The 12,107-nt window shown below is 43.6% G+C and overlaps 1 protein-coding gene across 4 annotated transcripts in view; it reads left to right on the plus strand.

The window, feature by feature from the left end:
* SRPK1 (SRSF protein kinase 1) overlaps positions 1–12,107 on the plus strand; it is a 48,484-nt gene continuing 36,377 nt past the window's right edge. The window contains exons 1-2 of one of the 4 annotated variants that reach the window (XM_045014349.1): positions 1–404; positions 1,303–1,363. In XM_045014349.1, the coding sequence (XP_044870284.1) occupies positions 71–404; positions 1,303–1,363 (395 nt within the window). In that variant the 5' untranslated portion in view covers positions 1–70. The remainder of the gene's footprint in view (positions 405–1,302; positions 1,364–12,107) is intronic. The other 3 variants (XM_045014350.1, XM_045014352.1, XM_045014351.1) reach the window with 3 other exon arrangements.

Consider the following 12,107-nt stretch of genomic DNA (forward strand, 5'->3'; position numbering starts at 1 on the left):
CCCCGCCCTCCACCCCTTCAGTCAGTCGGATTCCTCCCGCCCTCGGGGGGTTGCGCATGCGCTCGGGACCATGGACCGGTTGGAGGCGGGGCTGGGCTCAGGGGAGGAGTCTACCCAGCAGCCCCCGCTCCTCCCTCTCCGTCGGAGAGGGCGTTGCCGGACGCGCTCGGAAGAGCCAGGGGGCGGGGCCTTCTTCACGAGCTCGGGCTCGAGCTCGAGCGGCAGCAGCGAGGGCGACGAGGACATCTGGTGGCGCGTGCAGCGGCGCGCCAAGATACCGAAAGTGCGCATGCGTCTCCCTGCGCGGCCCAGCCCGGCGCAGGCGCAGAAGCAGACGAATGCTTTAGAGCGCACGCGCGGAGCGCAGTGGGGGCTACCGGCTCTGGCCGCCATGGAGCGAAAAGGTGAGCGCGGCGCCTTCTCCCGGGCTGGGCCGGGCCTGGCGGGCCGCCTCCCCCCGACACGTGCATCCGGGGCCGAGCGTCGGCCCCTTAGTCCCTCACAGGCAGCGCCGGCCGGGCGCTGCCCCCTGTCTGCCCTGCCCCCACCCCGGCGCGTCCCCTGCCCCCGTCTGCCCTGCTCCCCTCCCCCGAGTGCGTCCCCAGCCCCCCCCCGCGCGTCCCTGCTCTCCCCCCCCCCCCGTGTGGCTGCCTTGTCCCCTCCCCCGAGCGCGTCTCCTGCCCCCCCCGTCTGGCTGCCCTGCCCCCCCCCGTCTGGCTGCTGCCCTGCTCCCCTCCCCCGAGCGCGTCTCCGGCCCCCCCCCCCCCCCGTCTGGCTGCCCTGCCCCCCCCGCGCGTCCCTGCCCCCGCCCCCGTGTGGCTGCCTTGCTCCCCCCCGGCGCGTCCCCTGCGCCCCCCCTCGTCTGGCTGCCTTGCCCCTTCCCCCGGGTGCGTCCTCTGTCCCCCCGTCTGTCTGTCCTGCCCCCCTCCTCCTGGGGCGTCTCCAGCCCCCCCCCCGTCTGTCTGCCTTGCCCTCCAACCCCCGCCCCCCGTCTGTCCGTTTTACCCTCCTCCCCCGGCTGCGCCTTCTGCCCCCCCCTTCTGTCTGCCTTGCCCCCTGCCCTGGGCGTGTCCCCTGCGCCCCCCCCCCGTCTGTCTGCCTTGCTTCCTCCCCCGGGTATGCCCCCTCCTGTCTGTCTGTCTCTGCCTGCCTTGCCCCCCTGGCCCCTCCTGTCTGTCTGCTTCTTCTCCACCTCATGTCTCGTGCCCCCTCAAACCTCTGTTTTCCTCTAGTATGCATCTCCCACTGCAGGCTTCACTCCCACCCTACCCTGTCTCATCGGTCTGCATTTCTCTCCCCCAGTTCTGGCGCTGCAGGCCCGGAAGAAACGGACCAAAGCCAAGAAGGACAAGGCCCAGAAAAAGTAAGTCGAACCCCACTGCCAGCCAGCTGGAAACTGGTGTCCAGTGTGGGGGTGTTGGGCTTGGGCTTCTCTTCTATACATCCGGCCCCTGGTTTCCTGAGCTTAGGTGGGAAGGAGCAAGGTCTGGTGGCTCCATGTGGGCAACTGAAGTGATCTCCTTTTGGCTCTGAGGGCAAGGAATTTCCTCCTCTTTGGGTCTACAAGGCATCCCTGGAGGGTGAATTCTGAGGTTCCCCAGAGGCTTATTACCTAAAAGTCCCCTGTGCACCCTTTCTCTGTTAATGTAAGAACTGGACCATATCTATGAGCCTTAAAGGGGTCCATTGATTCTTCATAAAATGGTTGAAATGACACTTGTCTGCCTCTCTTGATCAGTCTCCTAGGCATTGTTTAGGCTAGAAAAGCATCTGTTTAACTATCAGCTTATAAAATGACACATGCAAATGAGTATCCTGATTGATTTGCAGATGAGTTTAATAATGCTTTTCACTAAATCTACTAATCTCTTAGAGGTGGATGGTTTTGTGCAAAGTCTTCCTTTTAGTAAGCGAGATTAAAAGAAACATCTATTACATTACAGAAATCCATAGTAGCTCCATAAATCTTTTTGAAGTGTTCAAAATATATTTCATATACTCACCATGGATCTCTGGGGGGTGGGAGCTACAAATCCTGTTTGTTTATACAAGAGGCTAAATTTTAAGTAGCTCTAGGAATTCAGCTAACTTTAAAATATGGAAGAAGTTCCTATAATTGTTACATATATTTTTGAGAACAGCTACTGTAAGGTGAATTCATTCAATCATGTTGTATTAAAAAAATCTAACTTAAAAACTATAACTCTTCTAAACTATAATTGTCTTGTACTTGGAATAATAAACTGCCTCTGGGAAGGGGTTATTGGTGGGACTGAAAATAATCTGACCGTTTTAATATCAAATAAATTGGGGGGGAAATCAAAGTAGTGCTTTTTTGTGGAAGGTACAGAAAAGGGATTGACACCTCTGATCTTGAGCTATTCCCCATCAATCATTATAGGTTCTTACTTTTAATTCTGAAATAACTGAGACATCCGTCTTTTAGACAGAATATAATGTGGCCTCTATAGAGGTTTGTATATTGTATCTGCAAAGATTGTCATCACTGTGTGTCTACAAAATAACTCTATCACTTTCATTATACTGCGGAGTTCGTTTGCGGAGCTTTTGAGTCGGCATCTCACTTTCCTTCCTTCATTTGGTTTCAAGATTGCACAGAGACAAGAAATTAAGCAAAACAATTATCTAACTCACTGGAAAAATCTGCCCTCCAAAGTACTAACTTTTTACTTGTACACATTTATAAACTTCCTTTCTATGGTATTTCGTGAACTTTATTTCAAGGCATGACCACATCTCTTCAACTGGACAGAGCTCACTGAGGTATCTTTAGATGGATTTTTTTTGGGTCTGGTTGTCAGAAATGGAGCAGACAGCAGCTCGCTTGTTTAAAAGGATTACTAAACTCTGGAGCTCAGCACTACAAAGCAAACATATCATAGAAATGTAGGGCTGGCAGGGACACTAAGAGGTCAAGTCTAGCCCCCTGTGCTGAGGCAGTGTGTGTTAGACATACATAATATTTGTATGTGGGAGTTAAAAAATCAGGGAGCTGCACGGGTTACCGTCTTTAATTACGGACAGTACTATTTTCTTTCTCTCAAGCATCGACTTCAATTCTACAAGCATTTAATCAGATCTGCAAATTGTACATTAACAGATTGTGAAGGTTTAAGGATAACTTGTATCTAAAAGTTAAAATACATACCAGTATACAAGCAAATTGAAATTTAAGGTTTAAAAATGCAAAAAGCCTCCATCAGGACACTGCTTAGTCCTGAATTTATCATGGTTTTGAAACTGAGTACTAGGGGTCAGCCACTTGGTTTTTAGCCCACTAATAAATATACTTTTATTCCTCTCTTGGAGGAGGTGGGATTTTCAGTAACTCATGCTTTTGTGCCAGCGGAATTTCTTCTGTTATAATACCCTGTAGCTGTTTAACACCTTTCATACTAGGATTTCAAAGCACTTTACAAAGGCGAGTAAGTTGTTTCTGTATCTTATAGATCAAGAAAAGGAGGCGCTCTCAGGGTTGAATCATTAAACCCAATTTCTAGTCCTGACTCTGCCTTGATCAGACAGTGGGAAAGTGGTAACAATAATACTTTTATAAAGTGCTGTGAGAACCAAGTGAAAAATTAAATTCAAAGTATTACTTTTAAAAAGTCATATAGTGAGTCTGCTAGCCATTAATAGTACCCAAGTCTCCTGCAAGCTCAGTGCTCTGAATTCTAAAATGTTGTCTTATGCACATACATTGTGTATCTTCTGCTGTGGCACATGGTTTGTTTACTGAATTTAGTTGCGTGGTCATCAGATCTGTTGTATAAAGTTCAGCATTCTTAACTGATGTATTGATTTAAATAGAATGTCCGAAGAGGCACTAGTAATGTATGAGGCTCTCTAAAGCTTTCTTTTTCCTCTCTGCCTGTATTTTATTTGGCATGACATCACACAGAAAAGGATTTTCTGCTTGGACCTGTCCCACTTCCGGGGTGAAGGGAACATAGAAGTTTTAGAAAATATCTTGCTGCTAAGAAGGTAGAAAGTGTAGTGTTGAGGCAGACACATTGTGAACTAATTGCATGTTTGTCTACACATGCTCTAGAATACACCGTATAATATCTGTGGGACATTTGCAATAAGTTGGCATGAAGTAATAATTGATGATGCTCCTATGTGAGTGAACATGATGGACATAACTTGTTACCTACTACACCTTGTGAGATCGGAGAATGAGGATATGTGGAAAGGAAAAAATTGCCTTTGAGGGGTGATTAGGATATTGTCTCCATGGCTGTCAATTTGTAGATAACTTGTTAATCCCCTCAGAAGAACTGAGGCTTGCTACAGTAAAGGATCTCACTGTTCTGAAGTTAAATGTTACAGTTGAGTGGCTGTAGCATCACTTGCTGTAAAACAGTTCAGTGTCCATGTTAACCAGCCTGCCTTATGTAAATATAGTGGCCGTTACTTAAATTGGTTCTTGGCTTTCTATCCTTGTCTATCCAATAGGATCAGATCTTTGATAAGGAGGAGAGATGAAAGGGCAATTAAACAAAAATATTTTTACTTCTGAGGGGAGACAGCTACTTGCTGGAGTGGAGGAACAAATTGGGATTCATCATAAAATACTGTAACTCAGTGTGTGTATTCCTGTCCTTACTCTGGGAGGATCGTGGCTCTTGTCTGATTAGCAAGCTTTTGAACAACTGGCTAAGCAGCTTTAATTCTAAAAGCATTTTCCCTACTACAGTTGATCACCATGCATGTTGGATTCGGTCACTAACTAGAGAGTGGCTGACGTGGTTAATGAATTAGTTTGTCACTCATGGGCAGGGATCTCAAACTCAGATCACCACGAGGGTCACATGAGGACAAGTACGTTGGCCCAAGGGCCGCATCACTGAAACCTTTTCATACAACAATACAAAAGTATAGTAAAAAATAAGTACTATAGTATGCTATTAAAAGTCAATGTATTAACTTTTTAAAAACTGTAATACAGAATACGTTGCCATTTTTAACACATTCTTCCCAACTACTCACAGCAAAGAATCATATATGCTGAACTTCATACCTCAGACTTCTCATCTAGTCCATAAGGCCCCACCCCTTCCTGGCCTCTTCCTACCCCTTCCCCACCCCCATTCCAATCTCTTCCCCAAAATCCCTGCCCCAACTCCATACCCCCCCTTCCCCAAATCCCCAGCCCCACCTCTCCTCTGCCTCTTGCCCCGAGAGCGCCGTGTCCCTGCTCCTAAGCGCTGCCAAACAGCTGTTTGGTGGTGGGAAGCACTGGGAGTTAGGCAGAGGAGTGGGGATGCGGTGCACTCGGGGCAGGGGAGAGCTTGGCTGCTGGTGGAGTCGGCATCTATGGCGGCCTGCAGGAAATAACTCCATGGGCTGTGTGTTTGAGGCCCCTGCTGTAGGGTGAAGGAATGCATAGAGTAAGGTAAGGAATCAAATACACAGAAGAGTCTTTTAGTAACTGGTGACTGAACAGGAAAGTCATTAAAGTATTTGAGGGTGTCCTGAATGTTTGACCGTATATAGTGTCTTTAGTCACAGTCTGTTCCATAACTGCTGACTACAGGAAGTTCTGGCATTTGTTTGACTGTTAGGATTCACTGGGAAAAAACCCACTGAAAAACTATCACCCAGTCAAATTCTGCCTGCCACCTCACTCCCCTTATTTTCACGGAGTACTTTACTCCATGAGAAATCACACTGAAATTGATTAGTAGAATCTGGCCGTCAGTGTTTTCCCTCAGTGTTTATTCTCCATTGTTGCAAGGCACCATCTGTACAACAGCAGTTTTACAAAGTGTCCTCTTTTTTTAATCCTTGGTAATGATGGGTTGAGGTTGAGAACATTTCATGATGTATTTCCAGTAAAATTCTATATGTAGTCTTCCATAATCAATAGAACACTTGGTAATAAAAATGCATATGAATACCAACACTTTTGTTTGGAGCAAGGGCATTCAGGTTGTGACATTACACCTGCTAAGCTTAGTGCTTGTGATTCTTTAGTGCATTGAAACTTGCAAAAACTCTGTGCTTCAGCAAGAAACAGTTTTGTCACTAGCCTGCTGGGTCATGGGAAACAGAGCAGACTAAGTGGAGATACTGCAAAATCAGCATATATCTGTGTGACATGAATTCCCATGAATCAAAATACAATGGGGAAAATCTAATTTAGGCTCTGCTAATCGTGAGTATCCTTAAATTTAGCTATAACAGCAGTGATATGTAGTAAGAACATGTCTAAGGCAATAGCATTCTTTGGTCATGTTACAAGGTTAATTTGATACGACTTTTATCATATCATTTATATTGGAATATGTCCTGCTTTTGTTGTAGGAGTTCTGGTACTTTAATTGTACTGGGTCAGATTTGGTGCTGTGATTTAAAATTGAAATTGGTGGGTGTCAAGGTGATATCACCAGCACATGTTGGCTATTGTCACTTTGTAGCTGTCAAAAGTGCATCAGTTGTAAAGTCAATTTAACAGGGAGCCAATTTTAATTGAATTTTTCTCCGCTTGCACGTTCTCTGAAGTGTAGATTACATCTGTAATTGTCATGCTGTGTGCACAGTCTTGAGCATTAAGTGTACTTCCTGTAAATTATAATAGTTAGAACTAGATATTTGAGGTCTCTGATGGTCTATTGCTTGGGAACTTTGATATTTTTATTCAGTGCAGTTTATATTGCAAACATTCAGAAGATCGAACTGTTCTCTTCCATCTGCTGTGAGGAAAATCTGTTGTGCGATGCTGCTGAAGTCAAAACTCAAGGTTAAAAATGAGACTAAAAAATTCACTCAAATTCAAAACAGTTGTAAAAAGAAATATTTGTTCCATATTGAATTCCTTGAACCACAGCACAGTATAAACAGACAAGATTTTTTTTTAACCTGATTGCTAGTTTTCTTCATTTCAGACTGTTGGAACAGACCTGCTGCTGACTCTACGGGTGTACGTCCCAGATACTGACTAGCATACTGGCTTTCCCATGCCAGATAAGATTACTGGTTCATCAAATCTGATATCCTGCTTCCTGCAGTGGTTTATACCTGATGCTTCAGAAAAAGTAGAGAACTATAATGCAAAATACTCAGTGTTGTGTATGCAGGGAGTAAAAGGGTGGCAGCGTGAGCAATTCAACCCTGAAGCATGGAATTTTATTACCATTGTCATGAATAACTACAAATAATAGTGACTATATAGCTATAGTATTTGACTTGTCTTTTTGTAGATTATCCTCTGCAGTATTTCCTTTTGATTTCTGAATGTACTGGTTAATTGAGTGATCCTTTGTCATGGGACATGGTGAATGAGGGGTTGACTTTTTTAATACCTCAAGTTCCATCTACCTAGTTATTTTTCACTTATAGCCTAAATGATCCTAGGTTTTGAAGTCTCATTTTATGAAGGTCGTCTGCTCTTCTCTATACTTTATTAATATTGACTGTAGCCTGTATTTTCAAAAGTGACTAATTTTGAATGCCTAGTGTGAGATACCTTAAAGGGACCTGACTTCCAGAGGATTGGGCACTTTTCACTCTCTGGAAAGCAGGCCGTTTAAGGTGTCAAGATAGGCTCCCAAAATTGCTTGATATGTGAAATTTTAGCTTTGGTTGGGGTAGTGCTTGGGAGCTGCAGTGGTGGACCAGGAGGGCCCCATTGTGGTGGGCACTGTACAAACACAGAATAAAGGATGGTCCCTACTCTAAACAGCACTAAAATACAGGGACTAAAAATAAATGCAGTACTTGGATTGGAGTGTACTATTGTTTCATATGCCAGGGGCCACATGACTATCGTGGCTAAAACAGGAGTGGAGTTGAGTCTGAGTTCTCTTCCTGATTGTTCTGGTTCACACGGACTTCAAACAAATCGCTAATCTCTGTGCCGCAGTTCAGCCATCTGTAAAATTGTGGCATCTTTCTGTGTGAAGCCCATTGAAATCCTCTGACAGATGTTATAAATGCAAAATATTATTCTATATTTTCAGTCTTTCCTGGCATGTCCAAGCTCTTTTGTAGGTGTTCTAAAGGCTTTTGCAGTGGACACACACATTCGTTTGAGCCAATGATGACTCTTTACAGCAGGTGTAGGCAACCTATGGTGTGTGTGTCAAAGGTGGCATACAAGCTGATTTTCAGTGGCACTCTTGCTGCCTGGGTCCTGGCCACCGATCTGGGGGGACTCTGCATTTTAATTTAATTAATTTTAAGTGAAGCTTCTTAAACATTTTAAAAACCTTATTTACCAAAGAGAAACTGCTGAACTTGAATTAATATGCAAACTAGACACAATTAACTGTGGCCTAAACAGAGACTGGGAATGGTTGGGTCATTACACTAATTGAATCTATTTCCCTATGTTAAGTTCTCCTCACACCTTCTATGGGCCATCTTAATTATCACTTCAAAAATTTTTTCCTCCTGCTGACAATAGCTCATCTCAATTGATTAGACTTTTCCTGTTGGTATGCATACTTCCACCTTTTCATGTTCTCTGTATGTATAAATTTCTCCTGTCTGCGTGTTCCATTCTATGCATCCGAAGAAGCATAGTGCATTCTATGCTCACGAAAGCTCATGCTAAAATAAATTTGTTAGTCTTTAAGGTGCCACAAGTACTCCTGTTCTTATTTACTTTATAACTAAACTATTGTTGTATGTATATTAAAGACTTATAGAAAGACCTTCTAAAAACATTAATGTATTACTGGCACACAAAACATAAATAAATGAAGACTCAGCACACCACTTCTGAAAGGTTACTGACCCCTGCTTTAGAGGCTTCTGTCAGTTGAGAGCCAATATCTGTAATGAGAAAATTCCAATACGTTGTGATCTGCATCTGTTATCTAAGTAAAACTTCTGCAATCATGCTGTTTAATCCACAGATGCATTTAAATTAGTCTAGAATCTGACTGTTATTACTAACTGAAATAAGCTAATGCCATCAAATTTCATCAGCCCTCTCTCCTCACCCAGTCACTGGCAGCAAGAGGAGATGGAGGAAGCAGCCACATTACTATTCAGAGAAGTAAGAAAGGGGATTGCTCGGGGAGGGTCAGTGGGCAGACAGGAGCCAAGTGTGGGTGTCTGCTCTGAGTGGCAGGAATGGAGATGTGTGGGAGCAGATTGACACCCTGTTTCTATCCCCAATGTCCTGTCACCCTAGCACTCCCACCATTACTACCACCAGTGGAGATGCAGAGATGGTAGTACAGTGATGAGGAAACATCTCAACTAGCATAAACAGACACAGCATTTGTTATACAAAACAATCTCCCATTTATTTAATCTAAAATAGTGGTGGATAATTACCCATAGTCCTGCACGTAAGGCTCTTGGGATGCACTGGGGTCTGATCAGTCACTTTTCTGCCCCAAAACAAACACTACTTAATTGAGGGCTCACAAGATTCAAGTCTGTCAGCTTCCCTCTCCCCACCTTTGCACCCTGGTAAGTAGGGAGTTTACTGAAATCAGGGGTACAGGAGAATGGTATTTATGGTGGCTTCTCACTTTGCTATATTACATCTCTTCAACCTCTCTTTTCCATTTCCCTTGGAATATCTTCTGGTCCTGACCTTCTCAAGTTTATCCTCAGTTTCTTCCTTGAAGGCTTTGCCGTCCCTTAGAGCTTTGGATTAGGTTTTTCCTATTGCTCTCTGCAGTTAATACCAATGCAAAACCTTCCAGAAGCATTCAGAACACATGTCAAAAGTTGGTGACTTGCCCACAAATACAAAAGTCGTTATCAAACTGCACATGACAAGACATAAATTAAACTCTGCTGGTTTCCATGGAAGCCCTTCACAGCTTGTGCAGCGATATGGCAGACAGTTCTGTTTTGTTGAACTATTAAATGCTTGTGGGGGGAGTGGGAGTGAGGAACAAGAAACTTAATCATTTCGCTTATGTGTACATTAGCACAATCTTAATGTGGAATTCAGTGGTTCTAATCTTCAAATTGAACACCCACTAAACAAAAGTGCTTGTATGCGTTGGCTGCTGTGAGAAACATAGCTTTTCAAAAATGAATTATTAGAATATCTCTCCACCTGCGAGTTCTTCTCCTGACAATAGAACTCCTATGGCTTTATAGTTTTGAAGCTGTTAAACTACGTAAGTAGATGTCACAGGCCTGCCTTTGTTGGTTGTAACTACCAATTCTGTTTGAACAAAAGGGAGGGAATAAAAACTTATGCCAAATTTGTGGGAGAGTGGGTGGATCACCTATAATTACAAAATATTTAAGAACAAGAACTACAGGATGGTAACTGCTTCATAAAGTATGAATTATATTTGGCCCCCCAGCTCCTTAAAATTTAAAAAGTTTCAAGGATGTAGGTGAAACATACTAGCCATAAATTGTAATGAAAAGGTACATATGCAGGTTTCAAGGCAGCAAAATGGAAGGAGAGTACCAGTGTCGCAAACTTCAGTGTGTGTATATATATGTGTGTGTGTGTGTGTGTGTATATACACACACACACACACACACACTGATTCCTCAAAATAGTTAAACTAGAAAAATAACTGGGGGGGAGGGAAGTAGTGTCCACCTAACCTGGAAACAAATTCTTTAATGCCATACCTGAATTTGTACTACAGGACTGAGTCCAAACAATAACAACTTGTCAAATTTATGCAGAGATCTCGATGTTGTTGCTCTGCATACCTTGTGGATAAGAAAAGCATCCATGCAGGCATTCCTTTGACTGGATGTGCATTAATAAGATCTTGCCTCTGTCACTGCAGGTGCTCTAAGAAACAGCAATTAGGCAGACGTCATTCTCTTGGGGAGAACTTGACCTGATGTACTAATGTCAAAAGCGAAGGTGGGATGAGTATTCAAGATTTAAGAGCCTAGTCAAAGGCTTTAGTCTCCACCAGGAAAAAAGTAAAAACACCTTTTTAATATCTTGCCTGTGAAGCAAGATCTTGCTGTGAAGGGCATGCAGACATGAGAAAACATGGGCAAGATGAGTAAGGTGTAAATTGACACTGACCTTTTGGAAGAACTCCAGAAAGTGTCAGTAGCAATACCTTATCCTTGTAACTCAGGTTTTGACTATGCTGTAGAGACTAGACTGGCATAGCTAAATTGCCATAGATGTGCCAGCATAATATACTGAAGATGCAGCCTTTGACTGGAGAGTTGTTTCCATCAGTGTAGGGATACCACCTCCCCAAGGGATAGTAGCTAAGTTGATGGAAGCAGTCTTTTGTCAACTTAGCTGTGTGCACACTAGGAGTGGGAGCAAAACTACAGCACTGGGCATATATTTTTTTCACATCCCTGACCAACATGGCTATTGTCAATCTAGTTTAAGTGCAGGCTGGGCCTTAGTTTATGCTGGATTAATTACTACACTCTGAAGATTGCTTAACTGAAGTCTCTCTCTCAGTGGGGATAAAACCTTTCACAAGTCTTAAACTCATGGCTAGCAAATGGCTCAAAGGTTTCATCACCTGTGTATAGATGGGGCTGATGGGCTCTGAGAGGTGACCTGCAAAATGGGGAAGATGGGTTCTTTATCTACTGTGAAACACTATTGTACAGTTCCATTGCAGCTACTATGGAGGTGAAACCTGAGTACTTGACACGAGGGTAGGGGAAGGATGGTGTGATTTTTTTAATTTTTTTTTTTAGTTAGCACTTGTGTAACAATACTTGGGGGGAAAAAGCTGTTGGCTTTGATCACTGTATCCCGCCATTAACACGAGAGCCATTTTCACATTTGAGCTGCAGACAGGTACACACAATAGAGGAGAAAGATGTAGCATTTTTTATATTTCCTTTGATATTTTGTTACAAGTTTATTTTTGATACAAGACCTCTACAAAAGCATCGTTCCTTCCTTTATTCTTGGTCACCTGGGGGAAAGTTTACATGCCTTTCTAGCTCCCGACTAGTGGTTGTACAGAAAATAAAATTAGATGTGATAATGAAATGCAAATAGCCCAGTAAACTCAGGTTGGATATGCTGGCAAGTCTAGAAATCTTGCACCTTTGTACTAGCTGTGGTGCAGTTCTTCTGCTACTAACAGCATAGAGAGCACTAACAGACCAGCTCAGAACAGAAGTAGATGGTATGGTGGTACCAGTGGCCA

The sequence above is a fragment of the Mauremys mutica genome, chromosome 4 (assembly GCF_020497125.1).
Source record: "Mauremys mutica isolate MM-2020 ecotype Southern chromosome 4, ASM2049712v1, whole genome shotgun sequence".
Lineage (NCBI taxonomy): Eukaryota > Metazoa > Chordata > Testudines > Geoemydidae > Mauremys > Mauremys mutica.